Here is a 24,936-nt window from a genome sequence, read left to right as displayed (position 1 = left end):
CAATACCGATATTTGTTAGATCCTATGTTGATTTTGAGTGGCTGGTAAGCCGTATATAATTTATCCTATAAAACTTAGCTATACAAATAACTTTAAAAGACATTACTGTTAGCTGTTTTCCATCAGCGACACTTAACTCAAATTCAAAATGACCGCCTGTCGATTTAGATAACTTAACATTTAAAATAAATTATTGTGTAGTCATGACAGTAGCCGTATTGACTAGACTACATTACTTGAGTAGTAGATTTTAAGCAATATCCCCAATTTCTTAACAATGCAGTGATGTCCATCTAATAACGTTTTCTACTTTAGTCATTTTTATGTTCGTATTTAATGAGATTTGTCGTGTTGTCAGACTACTCTTCCATTATTTCTAATTTCATTCTTTTACGCAAATCCAACATGATTTATTCTTCTACCAGACAATATTTGTTGGGTTTAATTTAAATTATTAATCTTATCTCTCTACAAAAGCTCATCACATACTAGTCATGTAGACATGCGTGTGTATATGTTAACGTGTGTGTGTCCATATTTCTTTAATACATAACTATCTAATGAAGACCGAAGTCGGAAAAACACGGGAAAGAAAACTGATTCTATAGTTGTTTCTGATTTTGTTGTCGTTATTAGTTTTCTGTCATTCTTTATGTACGTGACATTCTTTTATGTGCATTGTTATTGCACAAGAATGTCTATAGAGTGTTTTAGTCGGTATATGTGTATATATCCTGTGTGTTGGTTGAATCTTATGTAAAATCACTATTTTACACTGAACATTTGTTTCTTTAAAAATGGATTTCGTTGTTGTTTTTTCACTGCTTTCACTCTACATTTATTTGTTTATGTTTAGGAATTTGTGACACAATTATTTGTGCAGATTTTAAAAACAAAACAGACATTGTAAATATATATATATATATAATTCGTAGGCAGACAGTCTACTCATAGAGCAAGTCGAATGTAACTGACACAAAGATGTGAACAATGGTATCTGCGTAATATATTTGTAAAAATAACACATCTTTTCCAGGACTACGTAAAACTATAAGTAAAATAATCTGAGTATTAATATTGTTATTCAAAACGATATATATATATAACCTTGTGATTTGCCGTTTCAACTCAATAGGCTTGAATTGTCCGTGATGGATAAATGGGCATTTATTATTTATATAGAAGTCATTCCTCTTCTTATCTTCAATGTTTATTATTTTATTGATAGACAGTGAAATAGCTGTTAGCATACTGACTGTTTTTTGAATCCTTCAGTTAGAATAGTGATGAAAGTAGTAAATTCTAACAAAAAATTTCTCAACATTTCTGGTTTCTGTATTTCCAAGTTAGTTCCTAGTGTGAATGTTTACAAGTGAAGGATGAAATCCAACCGCAGTCTTGATCAATGCTGAATAAGGATTTTTAAGTTTTTCGTTGAATATATAATTAGTGAGGTTCATTGATCTCTCCGTTTATATCAGTCATATGTTTCTGATCATCTACTTACACTACATGTAGTCTATCCAGATTTCAGGTTCCACTAGTCTTAGTTTCTATTCAGTCTATAATAAGACAAACATCCACATTATTCACGTGTATTAAAAGAATTAACTGTATGTTATTTCAAATTGTTCAGAAACAAACATAAATCCATCATACAGTCATGTGAATTAAAATGAAGTTCATTCCGTAAACTGAACAAGTGCAATTTTATATATTCACTTTTATGTATTCACTTTAATTGAGACACAAAACTTTATTTTATCATGAAATTAGTTCATTTAGAAGTAACTACTCTAATAAATGTTTAGTTCCAACTTTAATGGTACGATTCATGTGAAAAACCTACATTGAAATTAAGTGTAATCGAATTAAATTTCATTTATATTAGCACACTGAACAAGAAAGTATTTAGAAACTTTAATCGTAACTTTTTATCATTTAAAAATGACTCTGTGATATTATGAAATCAGTCAATCACTTTATATACCTTATGAACAAATGTGAACTTAACTGATTTTATCACTAAATATGCATCCGTTTATCTAGAATCATTCTAATTTGTTAACGAATATGTAATTTCCTTATTTCTACTCTTAAATAAATTCATTAAATTCTGTGAACTGATGAATTGAATTACTGATCAAGTTGATAAAATTCGGTGAAGTTCACGAACTTTATAACATTCATGAAGTTCTCAGGATTATCCATAGTTAATTTTATCATACTGAATAATGACTGATATACAAATTTTTCTAAATAGTTACTGATACATTTCTCTAATAACACACAACATTTCTGATAATCAAGGTTACCATATCTTTGCCAACTAATGCACTCGTTATCAACAGTAAAATGATTGTGTCAATATTATACTTACTAAATAATTAGTGCAGTCTTTATATAAATCAGCTCTAATAGGGGTGAATATTTTCTTTAACTGTGTTACATTACCTGGACATAGACCTTCATCCGACTATGATCACATTCTCTTCATTTTTTGTGTTTTCATTTATTCTTTTCTAAATTATGGTTATATATATTTATAGATGGTAAACCTATAATTGACTTTGTAAAGTTCATTTATACTTTGTTTTTAAAAGAAAATAGAGCAGTTTTATTCTATTTTGTTTAGAGTTTTCTTTACAATATAATCTTCAAACATTTGAACTGTAACACAAACCTCCAAGCAGATATTAAGAACAAAAATGCAGATTATCTATCAATTTTGCTTACAGTATTACATTAAGAGCTTGTGGTTGTTGAAAGTTTAATAGAGTTACCGGTGTAACGATAATTTATGGACTACCTTTGAGCTACACTGAAGTGACCTTGAGAGTGTCCACCTTATAACTAGGACCAAATGAGAGTTGTAAACCAGTGTGAAGAATTAGAATGATCATTAACAGTTGATGGTTAAGGTTAGGGATTAGATTTAGGGTTTTCATCACAATGGGTAAGTATCTCGCAGTCTATAATTGACTGTTGAAAACAGTGATTCTGACCCAGTGAATTAGCTGGTCAGTTATGTGCAGTTGTAGAATCTGGTAATTAAGTATATTGACTCAATTTGCTACACTACAGTATTACCAATCAAATAGAGGTAGTAGCATCAGCGACAGTAAAATAGATCAGTCATAAAGAATATGATTAGAGAACAAATGATAGATGACTAATAATGTCCTAGTAAAGAGCCGTCAATTTTTGACACATCTTTTAATGGTAAATACTTCCACAAAACGTCTCGATCACTAAAGCCAAATACTGCCGTCGCGTCAAGGAATACTATCTTTATCAGAAGTCGGTTAGTATGCCTATGTTCTGTAAAAGTGCGAAGATTTGATCGGTGGATCGACACCTTGTTCTAAAACCATGCTGGCTTTCTAAAGCTTCCAGTTCACTACCCTTAATTAAGTGTTGGGTTATTTTTAAGACGGCTATTCTAGACAATACAGATCGAAGGAATTCCTCTGTGGTTATCAGAAGTGGATTTATGTCCTTCCTATTTAATTAATACGATCAGACGCCATTACGTGCCAATTCTGCACTGATGACGATGTGGTTTACTTGAGTTTGTGTTTGAGTTGGCTTTGCTGGTCACTACGATGGACAATGTTTCTCTTTATGGGCATTTTTAGGCTTATGAAAGTTAGGGATATTTTTATAAAATTGATCGTTTTGTTTTTCCGAACTGCAGTTGGTTTGAGCGCTGTCAGAGACTGGAAGAATGTAACGGTGTTTTTCTTTGTCGTGTTGGGTTCATACAATACTATTCAAGTGGACGGCGCGGCGCGCAAGTAAAGGTGCAGTCCAGAAGACCTCGTTTTGCTTTTGGATTAAATGAAATAGTTACACAATTTAGGAGAGTGACTGTATAGCGTAAGCGATAATTGCTTGAGGCCGGTTACACGCGACCTTTCCATGAGGATTTTTAATGTGTTAGCTCTGTACTTTAAAAGGCATTCCCTTCTCAGTCAGGAATCTTTGATACATGATGAAGTGTGATATATTTGTAACCTGTCTTCTCTAACCCCTGCTTTCTATTGTGGAATGAGGTGATCTCTAGAGATCCTGGTTGTTGCGATCATATTCCAGTACAGTTTTCAGTATAACGTTCTTCAACTGAACTGTCTCACGTAGTTGGACCTCAGAGGAACGAGCGTTCCCGTTAATATTCTTCTGTTGGGTCACTACGATAGGTGGACTCGATCACCATACCGATGTGGAAATCTCCGGTAGGGACTTATTATCATCTAAGTTGCCGCGAGATCGTAGCTTGATAACGTGTGAATTTGTGAATGTGTGCTATTGATAAGTTGTCAATATGGCCGAAACAGTCACCAATAATTCTGTGGCATTTTTCAGTAGTGTTTTAGGTAAAACCAGTTAATGATAAAATTGATTTCAAAATAATATCTTGGTTTCTAATTATGAAAGGGATTGTCTTACTGTATGAACAGAAATTTGTGCTGATATTGTGAGCTACTGGCTTGTACACCTAACATGCTAATTAATTGCACACAATGATTATAACCACCTCATTCCAAACTATTTGGAACATGATTAAACTTAGAGTGACTAATACTGAACTAAGCTCATTATTATTGTATTTCTATGTCGCTCGAATGTTTCTAAATCAATTGTGCAATAATCGATAGTCTAGTGCATGATGTGTTGTCTTTATTTGAACATAAACAACATTTGAAAGACAAAATAAATCCATAAAAAAATATACCGCTAGTATTTTAACAGTTTATTCGATTAATAAACTGTCAAGTGAGTGCATATTTTATAAAGTTAACTATACAGTTATTCATTTCAAAGGGAATATTTCGAGATGTTTTATTCTCACTGTATTAATTATTGTTTATATTTGACCAGATATTATGGTTATGAATATAATTGGTAATGTTAGGACCGATTTGTCAATGATTTGTTTGTCAACGTGTTTGAATCAGGTTAACTGCTTTTGTGAAAGTACATACATAAGCCTTACCCATAACTCCTTCTTTTCTTAATTATGTACCTTCATGGTTATGACAGGTTATCAGATCTATAAATAGCGTTATGATTTGTAATCCGGAATATAGAATAAGATTTTTCGGTTCATACCAGGTATCGAATAATTCACCAAACGGTAAAAATACTCCTCCATCATATCGTAAGTGCCATCGTGTACAACTAGAAGAATTCTTACTTATGAATATGAAAGTTCTGAGTATCCTTAATTTTTCTAATAAGTTTTATTAACTGATCAACAGTTCCTTTTAATATTCAGACCACCCTGTTCGACAACTATCATCGTAAAATCATAGTGACTGCACAATAATATAGATTACTGAAATCTAAACAATCGAATGGACTGCGTTATACTTTATGTAACTTTCTAAACATTCCTAGTGTGTAATTAAAGTATTTATGTCAGATGTTACGTTGTAAGTGAAACCAGCCATGAATATGAACAAAGGTGTAAAAACTGTAACGTTTATGTTACTTTCATGTAACCTTGTATTAATGAAACCGTGCATATATATGTACAGTAAAGTTTAATTTTAATCTTAGAGAGATGTGTTTATTTATTCATTCGTAAAAGGTTATTCTTAATTTCAAGTGAAATCATTTTAGATGACCGCTGATGAATAATAGCACAACGTGTAAATACATTTGTAATTTTGTGCATTGTAAACGCTAAAATGAATAAATAAATCTTAAAATTTATTTACTAAATCACTGTACATACTTGGAAGTGTTTTCATTTATTACAAATGATTTATTAACATGCCCGTCATTGTTTTTTTTTATTAAAGTGTTTTTGTTATTTGTCTATCGAATTATAAACTTACTATTGTAAGAGGATATTGTAAATATATATAGATGTATCCTATTATTTGTGGAACGAAGTATCTTGGAGTGTTTAACATTGTCTATTTAATTATTTATTTGTTTTACAGGAAGATCCTCTTGAACCTGCACTTAAACTTATTCCAGGTTTTTTCGGCACAGTGGTTCTGGTCAATAGTTTTTCAATATTTTACGAAGGACCTTCATGTACGTTAGCTGCAAATTGTCATCGATATTTTCATTAAAACGACAGTTGTTACGTTTGTTGTAATAGATATTTATTTAAGTGTTGAAATTGTTTGATAATTTGTCAGTGATAAAAATAATTATTGATGTATTTCGCGGATATTTTTATAATGTGGATTGTTACTAAAATGCACTACAGAACTTATTTGATGGTAGCTTTCTGGACATTTTACTTAAATCTAGCACGAAATGCACTTGACTGAGATAAGTTAACTAGTTTTTCAATGCTTTTATCCATTCGAATCAAGTTTCTGTATAGTGTATCGGTTTAATGTGTTTATATAAATAGCGATTTCTATGCACAAAATTGAACTATACGACCGGTATAGTAAGAATAATGAATTAATCTAGAATTGCTCTGACAAATATACCCTTCAGTTATCTGGTAGTTTATGGTGTTGGCTCTAATGCAAGCGAAAATGTTTTTAATGTTTCTTCGATATTTATATGAATGTCAGCAAAGTAGGTATGTTGAATGGAGTATGCGAGTTAGTGCATTATAATTCTTGTCGCAGTGTTGTCAACTCACCTTAGTAAATAATTAAATATTAAAGTGAACATGAGCGTGCGGTGTTTGAAGCAAGCAGTACTGGGTTCGAGTTGTTGAGTAAAAGACCAACACTAGGATTCGGTCACATTGGGCAATAGAGTCCTAAAGGGAAAGAGACGCGCATCAATACGTTTGATAAAAAGATCAAAGTCGATTGATCATAATATCATTTTCATCCACACAAACAAATACTTGGATAAATAACAATAATATCAGTTATGTTCTTCTAAATTAAGTTTGTCATTTTTTTCTTGAAAAAGGTTTCTATTTACAAAACAAATTATCACTGTATTTCACTTCCTTACTTTTGTTAATTCGGATTTTACCTAAGTTGTGTTATTTTTTCCCATTGAATTTGACAACGACTGTATTGGAATATTACAAGTAAGTTGTAAGTGTTTATCTTCCGTAATATTGACCAGCGTACTAACATCGCGGCAATAATTTATGAAAGAAAACATGGACGGAAGTTGGTTGATTCTGATATTCTTATTGTTTAACAAATAATTTAGAAACATTTTACTCTACTGGATTAAATAATCTGTATAATTTCATATAGAGGTTTGGTACATAAATTTAAAGTATTACAGTTAGATTGTTCCTTTTTATTTATCTCTTGGTTTATGTGTTCAATCCTACTCAATATGTGGATTGATGTGTATGTTGGTATTTGATAAATATTCCAGGTTCTATTTCTATATAAGCTTGAATAACCGATAGTGTGAATTTGTGATTGATACCAAATTTAAAATGACAAGAGTGTTTATACTACTATGGTGTTGATAAGAATCATAAGTACACATGGTATGCGTGAAGTCCATTAGAATGTATACAATAAACATGGTATGATGATTTTACCATTTCAATCAACTTCATTTAATATAAATATCCTATATTTTTCATAATAATTGTATATTTCCGTCTAGATTACTACAATAACTGCTTCTCTTATATATAATAATTAAATTGTTATTGAAAATATGTTGATATTTGAAATAATTATGGATGTAATTAATTACTTTATATTTTTGTGTATTTTTTCCAGTCTCCAATCTACTTACATTTGTATGAACAGTCGATTATCAACTAACCCTATCTGAACTACATATACACATGCTTGTGTTTTTCCTCTTTGTAGTGCTGAAATTCGATAGGATACCTCTTTATGGAATATTTATAATTAGCTGTGGTTTAGGTATTATCACTGTTCTACTTGTGAAGTTTGTTTGGGTACCTTTGGTTCGTCGACATATTTTAAGTAAGTCGTTACTCTAGTAATCTGATGTATTCTATTGTGACTGTAAGATTTAGCTTGCCGTAAATGGACAGAGAGTAGACTGTGTTGAATTATGCAATTATATATTCCAGTCACCAAATGTGATTCGTGTGCTTTGATTATGGTGAGATTGTGAATGCATACCACTGAAGATTCAAGGTTTATGTGAAATGTCCCTGTATTAACCTCTGAGTTTTCGGCACCTGTATCAACGAAATAACTTTATGCTAAAGGTTTTCTCCTGATGTTTGTTTTATTGATAATCGCTTAAGCCTTTTGATGCTCGTTAAACAATAATCACTGATTTTTCTTGTTGAGCTATTGAACTAGCCAGACAGGACAGTTTATTTATAATCTATGTGACTTCATAATCACTAACGTCATAAACGGATGAGCAGACGAGTCAAAGAAAGCTGAATTTCATCTGACGTCACACATTCCAAATAAGTGATTGTTTGTTGTGTCAAAGAGATAAAGAAAGGATTAAGTGACAAATACCACACTTTATTTGTCGCAACGTGCGGTGTCCGTGACTTGATACTGATACCATAGTCTTTCTATATGCGAACCCGACTACCCAAGAGAAGATATGGGTAGTAAGAATGGAAGTTGATTTGGTGAAATCGACTCATATGCATGTGCACTTATGTGTATATTCCATAGGTAATGAGGTGTACCAAAAGGTTTGTGTGTGATCCTTTGAAAACGAAAGCATTTATCGGCCAGTCACAACCACTTATGATTTGAGGATTTCCGATTGACTCGTTGTAATGATAACCAGAATAAATATGAATCTATATCATCAAATGGGATTTTTTCAGAAAAGTAATTAAACTTCTGTTTTCTTGACCAGTTAATTTCGTCGACAAAATATAAATGTAAAACGTAACCACTTATATTGTGAGGTTATTGTTTTTCTTACTCAATTCCTCTATCTTTGAACATTTGACGTTTATCTTTGTCGATTACGGAAACTGTGATTTTATTTCTCATGATAAAGGATTGAAGGGTCCTAGTGAGAAAACTGGAGAATCTCCCGTAGGTTTTGTGTATCTTGGATTATCACTGATAAATCTGATGACTTAGAATAGTTCAGTGATATAACTGTCCATCTTTCTGGATTAGATTATATCACTGACTATTGATTGAGGCCAGCTAAATCACGTGATCATTGTGAATAAGCATTTCACTGAATGATTGTTTTTCTGCAGAAGAGTAACAGAAATATGAGATGCTATACTACATGTGGGTAGTAGGTCGTATGGTAACTGAGAAATTAAGGTGATATTCAAACTAGGAAATAGTTAAATAGATGTAAATACAGTGCAGAACAATCCTGTACAAATGTTTAAATACGTTTCGAAGGAGAAACGTAATTATCGCAGATTAAGATCAAATGAACTTAACTGTTGGTCAAAGATAGTTTACTTTGAGATTAAAATCACAGATATTATCATCTGTTTGCCTGCGTTCAGCTGACAACAATTCATATAAGGAATGACTTCTTATTGTTATAACTTGTGAACCTGTATGCCCTGTCTATTGTATAATGCCACGATACCGCCAATCAGAGAGCAGCGAATTATCGACCGAACCAGTGACGCATAAAACACGTGCGAGCAGCCTAGAGTCCTGATTGGTCCTGCTTTATGCCTGGCCCAGCCAGTTGAGTCCACAACACCAATCTCAGCCTCTGCAATACGAATCATTTATTTCAAGCATACTGGGTTTATATATCAACCAGACAGACCACATGTATCATAAAACATGAAAGAATATTTGTACAAGAATTAGCCAAATGTGGCTGTGAGTGAGAGAGATAGTAATTGATAGACTGGGCATAACTGAAGAATGGTAAATCGTATAATAATAGTTCATAGGTCAAAATAAAACTCATAATAAGGGGGACATGAATATGAAAAATTTAGTTGCATAACAATTATACGATAAAAATATACTCATAGTATTGGTCCATAAATGGATCCCAAAAATTACCATTCATTATTCTTATCGGGACATAACACGTACAGATTTATTATTATATAATCCGATCTATAAATGTGTATACATTTAAGAGGTCTTTTTGCATTAATAATTAAGATATTTCGGAAGTAAGAATGAATTAAACAGCTTTATAACTTCATGTTTCATTTTCAGTGTTATGACTTTAAATTCTTATAGAACTGTGTTTTAATTTTACAAAAATGAAACCTGACTAATACACGGTAATTATGAACCTGTTTCGATTTTTCTTTAATGTGTGATAAATGAAGTAAAATGTAATTGTGTTTCATTGACGCTATAGATTCGCTTACAACAACTTACAGATTGTACGTAATTTTTACATTGACTAAAATATTCGGCTAATTCGGTGTTCATGCATTTTTATAGCTGGAGAATCGAGTAGACATATTTTAAAAGGCTATTGTTCCCGTAAGAGCAAAAAGAAATTGTCTGTCGCTGTAGACGATAAATATCAATCTGTTGAGGATAATAAATCTTCCAAACTTTCAAGCAGTAATCATGAATCGATTGATATGGATACGTATGTACCTCGTGCAGAGGGAGAGGCTGTGGTTGGATTTCGAAACAATGTTGCCAAAGGAAATACAGATGACAAAGACAAACTTGGACGATTTACTAATGAAAATAATGGTGTATTGCAGGGATTAGAAAATCAAAATAAAGTTTCAAGTCGTAAGTTTTGTTTTGTAAAATAAAGCCTCACTTGCGTTATCCCCAAGGTTGCATTGACACGAAATTCGTAATCATTTTCATAGTTAAAATCTCATGGAGATTAGATGCAGATTTATAGTTATATATACTTTGTAAAGCACAATTTGGTGACAGTAATTTATTATGATTATCCTTATGAATTTGGATAAAACCAGGCTGTTAGTTAAAACAGAAATATGTGGATATAGTATGTCATGGATTCTATTCATTTACGATTGTGTTGAGATATAAGATTAGTCATAGCACACAAACAAGGAGCTGAAATGGGGTGTTATCATTGATGTTTTCTATAGATACATGTTGGAAAGCCCACCTGAAGATCAGCATAGAAAAATACGAAGAAAGAAGCTTGCTAAGATGATCTGTGTGACAGTTGTACGAAACCTAAAAGGATTTACATAAGTTTGAATAATTGGGTTAGTGGGAATCACTCAATAATTGTAAAAGTATGTTTTGGAGTGTATGGAATAATAAGTAACTTTCTAAAGATCGCCTAAATGATCATAATTATAATATCAACGGAAACGAAAGTATTATTGAGTGGGTTTTATGGTGATTGGTTTAATTTGAAGGTGGCATTCGTCACAGTTTGACCTCAGTCGGTATACCATTAGTGACCAGTGGGGGTTGGGTACTGAACGTTAGTTTAATCGTAGTATGGGGCTCCACGACTATGCTCACTTACACTTATATATATCCATATTTGAATGCTTTCTAAATATCGTCATTCCTCTTTGTTAAGTATATATGGCGAACTCTCAACTTCGATTCACAGTTCCAGTACAAGCGTGAATCGTCTACGTATGCTGATAGTGGTTGGTTGATTAGACCATATCTGATATAAATAAGCTGCAGTCTACTTTGTCACATTTACAGGATGAAAGAAAATGAAGTATTTTCCTGTAGATTAAACTTGTTTAAAAATAGTGACATTTTCATTGTAAGTGTAAACTACATTTCTCAAACGTGTAAATAGTTAATTTTAAGAAAATGCGATTACTTAACCTGAATGAGAGCAAGTTCTGTGAAATTCAAACGTCTAAGTAAAAGTGTTTCAACATCATTAAAAGAAAGTAAGCCGACTGTTCACCCTATGGTACTGTTTCTCTAAGTGTTACGTAATCGGTATGAAATTTCAATATCAGTTGTTAATAAAAAAGGATTAGTTACACACTGTTCACTTCATCGGTGAAGAAATCTGTTTCTACAAAAATGTAGACATAATTTAAAACACTTGCTCTTGAGTAGAACACTTTATGAATACGTCAATTTTATTGTATATATTTCTGTCAAAATGTTTTTTCCCCTTTTTTTCTTGTGAGTAACACTGGTTATTATTATTAGTAGTATGAACTCTGAAATTGTATAGAAGTGGGCACTGTTTATTAGAATAATGATACATTAAAATTAATTATTAACTTTACTGTGTACTTCTAATGATTTAACTCGTTAATTTACTTATGAGTAATAGGAATATAGTGAAGAAAATGTTTATTCTCTATAGAATGTTGTTAGGAATGATTACATAGAAACGGTTAAACTATGTATGATAAGTGGCTTCATTTTATTTAGAGTAAAGTGAAGTGACCTCATGTGAAATCGTTATCAGTTTATCACTTGTTCTATAGAACATATATTTCAGTGAAATTAAGCGTTGCTAAGTTTTATTTGGCCTGATTTTTATACTGACACACAGTTGGCTTCTCAAGAAATCAAGATAATTTCATAGTGTAAATGAAATAATAAATTTTTTCCATGATTATATCCAAAGTGAAATCTTTATATTATTATTATTATTATTATTATTATTATTATTATTATTATTATTTTGATTATTATTATTATTACTAAGACTACACTGAACCTAGTAAACGTTAATGGATGAATGTATATAAATGTAAACAACCCGTTTTTAGTGCTATTTGATTTGGTTATACGTTGCAATGATTGACATGAATTTACTTGTTTTGGCAAACCTAAATCTTCCCAAACTTAATCATGTCGCATCATTTTTATTCTAAGTTTATTCTTATTTGTATGAGATTTTTATATCTGCTCCCTTCTTTTTACATTTCTTTCATATGTTCCATAGATTTCGAAGTGAAACCAAGTAATCCAGATGAAACAGTTTATAAAAGAAATCAGTTAAATAAGGTTTTGGATTATTCACCAAATGATCAAAATGCCATCACGGATGGTAGTCATAATTTAACTAATGGTAAAATGAATGTATCATTTCCTCCTAACCTGTCTACAATTGGTGAAGTGAGTATTGTGATTTAGTATTTATCTTCCTTTACTACTGTATCTTTTGGGATATACATATGACTTAATTAAATTACTAGATAGTGTTGAATGATTACTGTATATCAACCAATAAGAGGAAAGTGAATATGCGTAGTTTAGTTACTTAACAATTATACAATAGAAATGTATGTATAGTGTTAATCCATGAATGGATCCCAGCAGTTAGCATTCACTATTCTCATTGAGACATATCAGGAGGCTAGCACAAATGAACATCCAACCAGGTTGGTACATTAAATCATTAAAATTCGGTGGTTTATCCAGTCAGTGGTTTCGATCATTGCACAGAGCCCTACAAGGTTGTATTCCAGTGTCCGTAAATGGACTCCATTATGATTGAACGACACTGATCCTGGTGACATGTATATCCTACTTGACTTCATATATACTCTGTCGACTAAACGCTTTAATACCACATAGTCATGAAAATTCAGACAGGAGAAGCTGAAAAAGTTTATTCGGTGAACAATGAATGACTTCGTCCTTATATAGAGTGAATAATACATGAATTACAGATGACCAATTAAAGCAGAGACAACAGACAGGCAAATGGCAAGTACACATAAAACTGTTTGAAGTTAACCGTAAATAATTAACAAGTGGATATATACGAAAACGACAAATGAATACACTATGATCAGTAAAGTTAAATTTAAATATACACAGGTCAGTTTATGGTCACCTAACAGTTTATAGAAGTCTATCGTACTAATTCATGATATAGCTGAAAGTTTGATTATGTTTATGACTCAAGTTTATATGGGTCACTCCATCATACAGTGAAAGATACATGATGTGCTGCAAGGTAACTTGTGGTTATTAGATTCGTTTTTTATTACATATCTTCCTCCTTGTTTATATACTATTTATATTCTATTGCAAATAATCCTAAATGCACATGCTATAATTTTTAAACGATGTATTTTCTGCCAAACCTTGCCACCTTTTGGATTATTAATTTGTATATTCTTTGTTCACTTATGTTTCAATATGATGGGAATTTTTCGGTATTTGGGTTGAATGAAAGTCGAGAAATTTCTAACTTCAGAGATCGTATTAATTATTTCTGTTGCATTTGTGAATCGTTTGTTTTCCAAACTAGCGATGAACAGAGAGTGGATATTACCCTAGATACCTTGTATTCACAGTGCAATTGAAGAGTTATGTTTTAGGTCTATTTTGTGTGGGAGAAAATGAAACCATGCTGAAAAGAAGCAGTCTGAACTATTCTGCAAATAAGTATTTTGCATGATATCATTTGTTTCAACTGAATGATTAGACCAATTTTAAGCCTATATATTGTGACGTATAACACATGAAATGCATTGTTAATATTTTTGCTACATATAATCTTCACTTAATTATTACTCATTCTTCTGGATATAGGAACCAGATCCTATCGATTCAGTTAAAGATCGTCCTGCTGAAGCTCAAGTTTTCTCTTCTTTACAAATTTTAACAGCTGTTTTTGGATCATTTGCTCATGGTGGTAATGATGTAAGGTATGGATATTTAACATATTTTTTCAATAAATCAAACTGTGTATATAAGAAAAATTCACTTATATTACTACCATTGAAGTATATTCAATAATCAGAACTTAAGATTATTTATAATTGGTATAAAAAATGAGTTGAATCTCCACAATGGAATATTAGCATTCATAAACTGAATAGAGTTTCAAGAAATGGTGTAACACGTTACAGTCTGTTCATTTTATACTTATTTGGTAGTTGTTTACGAAATGAAATCAGTTGACGCTATTTTAGGAGATGAAATATAAAATCTAGAAAATTCTAGATATTACAAAGATAATATCTATCATGAGACCAGTTTAGAAAGCTTGATTTTTCACAATAATTAAATTATTCCTAGTTATCATTTGACAGTTACTCTCTTCCATTTATTCAGTGATAACACTTTGTTTCTACTGTGTAGGATTATCAGAAAAAAATTGCTGGAAAAGAATAATTGAAATGATTGAACTTGTCCTATTTGTTCATACTCACATCACTTGTAGCTATCTGTCATTGCAAAGTTATTCAATAGTAACTAATTTATTCAACTGATAACAAATACGTCTGGACGTCATAAACACTTACTATTAAAGATATTGATGATAGATTTTAAAGCTCTTAATATTGCTTTCTGTTAGGAATTCTATCTTTATTGAAATAGATATAATACAGTAAAATATTTCTTTAGTAAATAAAACATTATTCATGATTTGTAAAGTTTAATCATGTTGCTAATCAGAACAGTTTACATTTTGAGAAGGAGATAGTGGGGAATATCTGTGATGATGTTCATTCTGGTATCCATTGTTATTATTATTATTAAGCAATAATCGTCTGCAATTTCTGAAAACGAAAGAGGATTTTTATAATCTCTGTTTGACACTGGTATATAGTTTTAACAAAAAATCGAAGAGGTTATTTGGGTACTTGATAATGCTCTGTGTTTTTGTTTGAAGAAACCTAATTTAATTTCAGCATTGTTCGTGTTACGTCTTTGATCTGTCTACCGAATAATATACGGGTGAGAACATGCCTCGATGTAGATTAAGACCTTGACACGAGAGGCTAACTGGTTTTATCTTGAGGCTAGAAATGTATGAGTCCAAATTAAAACTAACAGCCTTGAGCAGAGGGACGAAAACCATCTTATGACGTGATTGGTGGACAAGCGAGAGAGAAGACGAGTCAATCGGAATAAGAGACTTTATGGAAATGGCCGGCTTCTACTCGAGAACAACTGTATTTTCTCCACGAATGTCTTCGTGATATGTCTTGTTGTTGGAATGCTACTTTTTGTATCTGGTCGTCGCTGATTGTTGTGTTGGAAACACTTATCAGTTATACGCGAAACGAGAGACCTCTGCAATTCCCACGACGCGAATGCAAAAACACAATACCGGTATAAGTGATGAGTTATTAACCCCCAAAACACGACGACGACCCTAGTCGAAAATACACTCACATTTATATATTAATTTTACACACACTATGAATAATAATTAGGATGAAAGCATATATATATATATATATATATATATATATATATATATATAAATACTCATTTATAACAAATCAGATACTGAGCATAGTTCATGTCAATTGAATACAAGAATATCGTATATTATACATAATAAAATATCATACGAGAAAACAAAACAAATACTACCCTGAATAATCATCACATTGAATCAAAATGGAAGTAACGTTGAACAAAACTCATAATGAGTAAACTAATCAGATTTCGACTTTTCTTCCTGTCATATAGCTTCGTCCAGCTCAGAGAACAAAGCCCCTTCAGGAACACTACTCGATTTATTTCCGATCGCCACGTCCCAATGCAAATCAGTGTAAAAAGGGTGTGGTAGTGAATCATACATCAAACGAAAGCTCATGGTTCATAGAGTAGGCTAGAGACAAAACTAAATGTTAGTATTTTACAAAGTTTGAATTAACCGAAATAACGTCTACATAAATAGCTTCCGTTGTCTGTCATGGTTTCGTTGTTTTTCTGTTCACGTTCGATCAGAACTGTAATTTCTTTTATCCATTAGGAGATCACAGTAATCCTGAACGTTTGCACATCTTTTTACATAAAATGAATGACATGTATGGATGTCCTTCTTCTTCATACACCATTTGTAATATCACATTTTTAAACTTGAAAGTATATTCAATAGGAACTATGCTTCTTAGAATTGAAATGTGGAATACATAAGGGTCTAAGGCTTTCTTAAATGAAATGAGATACTTGTACGTTAGATTTGAATTACAGATCTTTTATGAATTACTGGTATATCAAAGTATAAATCCGCTTTAGGCTAAACTAACATAAATTTTATATGCTGTCACCCATTCGGTTATTTAAAGATACCGTGGTGAACATTCGCTTCATACAAAGTTTTCATGAGGAAGAATGGTAGTCATAATCATTTTCAGACTACTCATTCAAAACAATAGTAGTGGTAAACTTGTTTCACTGCTAACCCATTATAAAACATGAAGTCCATGTTTAAACAATTCACTTAACGTGTAAGTTTTTTATGAATTATTTTTATGCAGTAATGCTATCGGGCCGTTGATTGGTTTATGGCTTATTGCCACAACACAATCAGTTGATTCATCGAAAACTACAGATGTTTGGATTTTGGTTTATGGTGGTGTTGGTATATCAGTTGGTCTTTGGATATGGGGTAGACGAGTTATTCAAACATTAGGTGAAGATCTGACGAAAATATCACCTTCCAGGTAAGTTGGTGATGTTTTTGCGCAGAAATATGTTTATTATATATATTCTATGTGTTTAATACCATCTTTCAATCAATTTGAATGGTTTTGGTTGTAATTTATATTTCATTTTTCATATTTATTCGAATGTTTTTATTTGCTTGATCTGTGAAATCGTTTTTCACAACTGACACTTTATTTTAGGTCATAAGATTCATTCTCTGATGGAACAACAGTAAGTAAAAACATGAATTTAAAGAAGAATGTTGGATCACTGTGGTGGTGGGATGTAGTCGACAAGAACTTTTCTTCAGTAATCGACATCTTATTTGATTCTGACAGTGCACATTAAAGTGGCTTTTTAGTGTCATCTTTTTTAAAGTGTACTTTGTGTCCACTGTGAGAGTCATCTGATGGGATGCAAAGAAAGTGAAATTATAACGAGTGTTTAGTATTTTTAGTTTTTTGGTATGCAGTACTCAATAACTTACAATACTTTTCAGTTAGTCACTTAGTTAATATTCAGCGATCAAGACGTGGAGACAGTTGTGTCCCTTTTCTTCTGTTCTTTTTTTTTTTGAAGGAATTTATGGGGATCGTTAAATGTTCATAGCTTACATCACGGGTTGGTTTTACTTAAGCAACCGGTATGGGACTGCTCGTTAATGAGCATCCTTAACCCCACTGAGGATCAAGTTTAAGAACTTAATTTCTTGAGATGAGCACTTAACCTTCAGACCACTGAGCTTGCATCTAATGGTTTACACCAACTGCAATCAATTAGCGATATTGTGCAACCACAATCCATTTCCTGTGATGGGTAACTGTCTCACACTTGATTGGTCACGCTTTCTCATTGGAACTTCTGGAAGTTTGTCATTATTGAACACAACTATTATTGGTACGGCGTTTGTCGAAATAGTTGGATTGGTTTCGTTTATATACACTATATGTAGGTCGGGCGTAAGTGTATGAAAATGGCAGTTCAAGAAAACTCACTAATTGTTTACTATACATTTTCACTGAATTGTTTATTTTTATTATTAATAAGATTAGTATCATTATTCTTTTATTTTGTTATCAGTGGTGTTTGTATTGAAATTGGTTCAGCCCTAACTGTATTAATTGCTAGTAAAATTGGTCTGCCAATATCAACTACACATTGTAAAGTTGGTTCAGTCGTATTTGTTGGACGTGCACGTTCTAGAGACAATGTTAATTGGGGTATATTTCGTAATATTCTAGTTGCATGGTTGGTAACCTTACCCGCTGCTGGTGCTATCTCTGCTTTACTCATGTATATATTTACATTTGTAGTATGAATTTAGTTTATTATATTATTATTATTATTATTATTATTATTAAATATTTTATGATTAAAAAGTCTGTTTTTATAAGTAAAAAGAACGAACAGAATAAACTAAATCTCACAAATCATTGATGTAACTTCTTGTTTGTATCCTCATTCATTTTGAGCGAACTGATTGATTTTTTTCTGCTCACTTCTTCATTTACTTACTAGATTTCTATTGTTTTTGTTCTTTTTTCGTTCAACACATCCGCTTGTAAACACATATGCACATACACAGAATAGAAAAACATTTACTTTTCTCCCTCGTTATCATTACTATTATTATGAACTGATCTCGTATTAATTAGATAAATGTTCTTATTAGTGCAAGTGGTGATGGTTTATTTAGTTGATGTTCTGTTTAAAAATAAAAGTTCCCTTAATCTCTCACCATTTTTATTACGTTCAACGTCTGTTGAAATAGTTACCCTGTTCACCAGTTAACACTGTACACAGTTTACTCACATACATACACATAAACAGAGACAAGGAATAGTAAAAAGGAAACAGATTTGTAGCAACATCCTTTTGAATTGTAACATAAAACATTATTATTTCCTTGTAATTTTGTTTTTATCAACTAATATTAGTGAAAAAAAGTTTTGTTTTTCTAGTTACTACTTCCTTGATAAGTTGTTTGTTTAATGAGCAGTTATTATTAATTATTAATTTATGATGTGATTCAATTAATTAATTAAGAGAACCTTTGAAAAATGTTTGTTCGGTTGTTTTTTTTCCCATGTTTCTTTATTAATCATATAAACTATAGGATAGATAAATTGAACTAATGATATCACTTTTTGTAAGAAATAAATCTTGGATTTGTTTCGATCAATGATGAAACGACGTGAATACATAGTAAAATGGTATTATATTCGCTTTGAACACCATTATTTACAGTGGTGTTATTTTCTCTGAGCTAGATGGTTTGTTGTAGGGTCTTTTTATTGTCGTCGTTGACTGCATCATGTAGAATATTCTGATGGAGATTTTCAAACAATGATAAATGCTTTGCAATTAAATCATCCATTTGATGAAAGTACATAACACTACCAAATGGATTGCTAGGAGCTGCAAACGTTCTCCATTATTTCGATATTACTTATCTTTGAATAGTGGATAGATAATGGATGTTATCATATTGTATCTTAGATCTTATTTCAATATACTGAGTTATCTCAAAATGTATCTTTACATATAGACTTTTTAGTGGGTAAAAATGTACTAGTTAGATGATATTGTATTTTATCCAGTGAGTGAATATAATTGTAGTGAGTAAAATAGGTATATTGAAATGAAAATGGTTGTCAACGATATGTGTAAAGTGAATAATACATATAAATGTATCAATAGTAGTTGTATATATCTTTTATGATGGGAAGAGTGCTGATAATTTCAATACTGTAAATAAATCATGATACTGAGGAAGGAAGGTGATTTACTGTGTTTGTTTTATGTCGGTTTCGAAGTATCTGGACTATACAGTTTACTAAGATTCCCTGCAAAAAACCACTAAGTTCACCGTATTGTACGCGATTAACGAGGACGTGAAATGGATCCGAAGTTTTGGTCGTCAGTCTAGTGCAAGCTTTTTCAAAGAAGATAATCAAATATAAATACATAGTTCACAGGTCGATTGTATGCTAAACAAATTGTCCAATCACGTGAACAATGCATTAAGTGAGATTTGTTGTGGTGCGTACGAGTCACTTGGTATGAAAAGTATGGAAAATTGTGATAAGACAGCATGTGTATGTGTGTTTATGTAGATTTGATGTGATAAAAATTTACCGACCTCATATCCCTCTGGTTATGATTGTTGGTGCAATTCAGTGATTTGATAGATGTCATAAATTCAACATGTCGCAGCATACATAAAATGAGGACGACTAGAGAGATAAATGTAAATTTGTGTTGTTGTGTTAAACAAGCGGATCGTTCATCGTATATTTGACAAATTAACTGATTAGAACAAATGGAAAATAGTAGTTATTGTCCACATAATGAAAGAAGTGAAATAAAGTACAAATTGATCTATTAATTACTAGTTGCCATCGGGAAACTAATTGTATTCTATCTCTTCTACGTATATTGTTTGATTTTGTCTATATATGTAGGGCTTCAGCTTTTAATAGTCTTGTGCGAAACAAAACCTTTAGAAGGATTCTTGTGCCACTGAAGTCAGTTGTACGTCTCGATTCTATTGAATATAACCCTTTTGCCGACTTGTTTCCTAGTTTCTTGAGGCCTTCTGAGCTTTAGGCAGAGTTTGTGTCTCCTCACCCGTGCACTGAGCTATCGTGATGTCTCGTTTACTTATACATCGTCATAGTCTTTACATTTGGTCACATAGACTCGATTTTGCTATTTCTTTCATATTGTATGCTAGAGCCTTACTAGTTTAGCATTAAGAGTATTGTTCGTTCAACAACAAAAACACGTATTGTAGTGCTTTAGGGTCACTCCGATTTCTGACGATTAACTATGTTGATCCATTCTCTTAGCTTTTCTTTTCGCTTATCTTTCTGACCCTAGTCATTCCTTTTAAAATGTCCTTAGGTTGGTTATTCATCAAAGTAGACATAAGCAAATCCAAACCAGCTTCTTAATCAATTGGTTCTGAGACGAGTTTCTGAACTCTGTTATCGGATTCGTAGCGACTCTCACCTTTGTAAAAGGAACATGTGATGACTTGTAATCTAGATATGTTTCGGAATATGTTTGATTTTGGAATATAACAATGTTTAAACAACCATCACTCTTCCTCACAAGCAAACAGTCAAGAAATGGCAGTTTGCGATCAGTGGATCCGATTTCTGTGGTGTACTTGGTGTTATCAGATATACTGCTGACGTTTTTAGAAAATTCGTCTCAATCTCATTCGTAATGATAAATCGGTTATCTATATATCTCAACGAGATTGTAGGTGATTGGGGACAATTTGAGATTTCTCTCGTTTCCAATCAATGAACAAACAGGTTAGCCATATTTGCGGCTATCGGTGATCTCGCAACCAACAGTCGACCTTATTAATTGAAGCCACATCTTAGTTTGACTGCCTCTAGCTAGTAAAATTATTTAGTAAGTCGTATCTGGCAAAGCAGAGCATATAAGTTTCACGAGATTTTTCTCGACACATAAATTAGGGTCATCGACATTGAATCGGATAGGGAAAAGACCAAGTATACTATTTACCGCTCCAAATAATTTGGTTTTATCTATCGCATAACCACTGTCAAGTAGGTGCGCCAAGATAGAGTTGTGTATTGTCTTTGTCTGAACATTCCCTAACCACGAAGAGAAGCTCATTTGTACTGATTGTTTTAATTTCTCCCCCAGATGTTAAGAAGTACAATTGATCGGTGCTCCACGGCATATGTGTATCCCAGTGAGTGAAAATCAACTCTCGGATGCAGGTACATCCAGTTGATGAGTCCCAAAATAGAGTGAAATGCACGTTCTCGATTCCACTGCTAGCCACCATCCATCTTTGCTTACAGACAGAGAGATGCTTACTCAATCGCTGATTAAATTTCTTGGTAGTACACTCAACGAATGCAAGCAATTTTACAGAGATTTTGGGTCTATAGAACTAAACTACAAATAAGGGTATAGTCATTGCATGTTTTGCCTGCATCGTTATGTGGTGGTTTAGCTTTAAGAAAATTTGAGGAATGTTTAGAAATAAGTGAAGATATTTCATAGTATTATGGTTATGGATTGTTGACATTTCTTGGATAATTAAATCAAACATCCACTTGAACTGCTGTACCATACTAATCCAATGTCAGTAGTTCTCATGAATTCAATTACTCAATTACGTACTTTTGTTCTAGCTTAAATGAAAAAGATATAGTCGTGGGAATGTATTGACTGTTTATTGGTGTGACCAATTTATGTGCCTATGACTGACAGATTTCAATGCTCTGCTCCCTGACTCGGATGAATACGGAAACACCTGACTAACTAGACTCACTTCTACAACTCGGGATATTCTTTTGTGTTTATATCAGTATATTTACCTTCATTGTCTGTTTTAACTCTGATGAACAATCTTCGTTATCCTATTTCAATATTTATCGGATTCTGCTTATTATTTGGGAACTTATACAACGATGCACAATCAGCTTATAGTGTCGACCGACCGGTTAAATTATGAGGAAATTATGGACGAAATCAACTAAATAACCTTTCTTTTGAAAACTTTACATAATCGCAAACCATTTTAATGAAGCTGGAACGTCATTACAGAGATAATTTAATTGTTTATAAAGGAATATACATGGCATTTGTAACAAGGTCTTAATTATGAAGAAAAAACATTTAATTAACAGCTGATTGACAATTAATGGTTGTTATTGATTTATTTACTCAAGGTCACCAAATCACGTGTTTAAATACAGATACTTATTGGCGTATCATTATATCAACATGAGAAAAAGTGTGCTTTAAATGGACTTAATCTCTAACCAGAATTTATTTAGCACTCAAATAGCAAACTTCAGTATGTTGACTAAATATTTCAACTGAAAATCAATAAAAAAAGAAGTAAAAACTGTTTAGATTAGCTTTAGTGCATTCGTTTACTCTATAGCAATTAATAATTTACTTTTTTCAACTCTTAAACACGCATACACATATTCAAGGCCACGTATAGTTGATTCAGTAAATTGTCAACAAATAAACTTACCTCTAGCCTATAAGCACATCTCTGCAAATACATTGTACATCTGTTTACATATATGTATGCATAATTAATAATACTAGACCTATTAAAAGAATATCGCATGATCAGTATATGCTTAAGAGTTTAGTTACCGAAATCCAGATTCATTTGTGCATTTGTACTCTAATGACAATGTTTACTGGAGGTTATTTGAACGGAGATAAATGATGTCAGAATTTTAAAAACTGGTAAGTCATAAATAGTTGTTATTTCACCTGAATATGAATCCAAAGATTTTACGTTTTAAAAAATATACTTTCACTGAAGACAACCATTCACTTGTATAAAACCCCTATGGTAAACGAATCCAAATACTTTCAGAAGGTGTAGACATTAATTGTGTTAATAGTCACTTAAATTTGATTTAGTTACAAGCGTAGTGTACGAAAAGTAGTAAGCCTGTTTGCAGTTTGAATGATTTGTAATACAGTTTAGATGGTGAAGAGGGATTATTTAAAATTGCACACCTTTTAAAATTAATTCCTGAAGGAGGTATGATTCTCGGGTGGACTAATGAAGGGGTACTTCCTCCTCCATAGTTTTATAACTTGCGTTTACCTAATTCGTTTATGATTGATACTACCACTTACACATCTTTCCTTATTTTTATTATTATTATTCTTGTGAACAAGTGGGGAATTTAATTAACACTCGATCCACTTTACCATTTCTTACATAATCCATATTAAATGATTTATTAAGCAATCTTTGGGTAATGATTTGGTCTGTACCTATCACTCTATATCATATGTATTTGTTCTGATTATTGATTTTGTAATTTTAATTGATCTATAAATCGATTTAACTTAACACTGTATGTTAGTCACTTCGACACTGAGAAGAATTATTCATTTGTGTTCCTCTGGATGCAGAGATTGTAGTTCTATTATTACATATTTATTCTGACCAACGATCTCACACTTTCATTTGTGTTTTTTGTTTGAATCTTCCTAACTGATTAGAGGCTGATCAGCTGAAATCCTCAACATTGGTGGGAAGATTCATACAACCAATACAAATTAATTAAACCTCACCTCATTGCACAAGCCAGGGGTTATCTAAACTCAGTAGCTATGTGTATAATGCGATGGATTTTGAAGTCTGCTTACTGACTGGTTAGTAATACTCTTGTATATTAATGGAACCGATGAACATACATACTAGGTTCTACATTAAGACTGACTGATTAACTGAGGCTCTGGACACTGCTATTAATTTGATTTCATGCTATATAATTATTTATATAAATAACTTGTTATGCTTCTCATAAAGTGCTGTTGTTATGACTAAGAACTTAAGTGACTTAGTCTTCTAGACTCGCTAATCAAAATGTTGACTGGGAATAATCACAACTCTTTTTGGTCACGAACGTATACTCTTCAACCAGCCCAACCTTCAGTACTATAATAGGACACAGCAAGCAGTAGTGCATTAGTAGTTTCATTGTCATCAGTCTCAAGCACTCATTAGTTTATATGCACGAATTATTACCAGACTGCAGCATACTCCAAGTGTGAAATATTACGGAAAGTTCTGAAGTCTTAAACACTTGCTTAATCATAATATATATTTAATCCAAATACCTTGCTAAGTATTAGACCATTCATTAAAAAGATTACTGTTACAATGTTTTACGTAAATCTTGTCAAACTCGTACTTCAT

At 32.0% G+C, this 24,936-nt stretch overlaps 2 protein-coding genes across 2 annotated transcripts in view; both read left to right on the top strand.

The window, feature by feature from the left end:
* MS3_00002035 (uncharacterized protein) overlaps positions 1 to 21,783 on the top strand; it is a 46,893-nt gene extending 25,110 nt beyond the window's left edge. Inside the window, exons 6-12 of the mRNA XM_051209589.1 lie at positions 5,952 to 6,048; positions 7,776 to 7,895; positions 10,305 to 10,610; positions 12,742 to 12,914; positions 14,343 to 14,458; positions 17,033 to 17,218; positions 18,282 to 21,783. Of these exons, the coding sequence (XP_051075048.1) occupies positions 5,952 to 6,048; positions 7,776 to 7,895; positions 10,305 to 10,610; positions 12,742 to 12,914; positions 14,343 to 14,458; positions 17,033 to 17,218; positions 18,282 to 18,519 (1,236 nt within the window). The 3' untranslated portion in view covers positions 18,520 to 21,783. The remainder of the gene's footprint in view (positions 1 to 5,951; positions 6,049 to 7,775; positions 7,896 to 10,304; positions 10,611 to 12,741; positions 12,915 to 14,342; positions 14,459 to 17,032; positions 17,219 to 18,281) is intronic.
* Positions 21,784 to 22,213: 430 nt separating this feature from the next.
* The window catches only part of MS3_00002034 (uncharacterized protein), a 58,495-nt gene continuing 55,772 nt past the window's right edge, over positions 22,214 to 24,936 (top strand). The window contains exon 1 of the mRNA XM_051209587.1: positions 22,214 to 23,462. The gene's annotated coding sequence lies outside the window, so the exon portion shown is untranslated. The remainder of the gene's footprint in view (positions 23,463 to 24,936) is intronic.

Source organism: Schistosoma haematobium, chromosome 1, assembly GCF_000699445.3.
Source record: "Schistosoma haematobium chromosome 1, whole genome shotgun sequence".
Lineage (NCBI taxonomy): Eukaryota > Metazoa > Platyhelminthes > Trematoda > Strigeidida > Schistosomatidae > Schistosoma > Schistosoma haematobium.
Note: the sequence above shows the minus strand (reverse complement) of the source record. Positions and strands in the feature narration are given on the sequence as shown.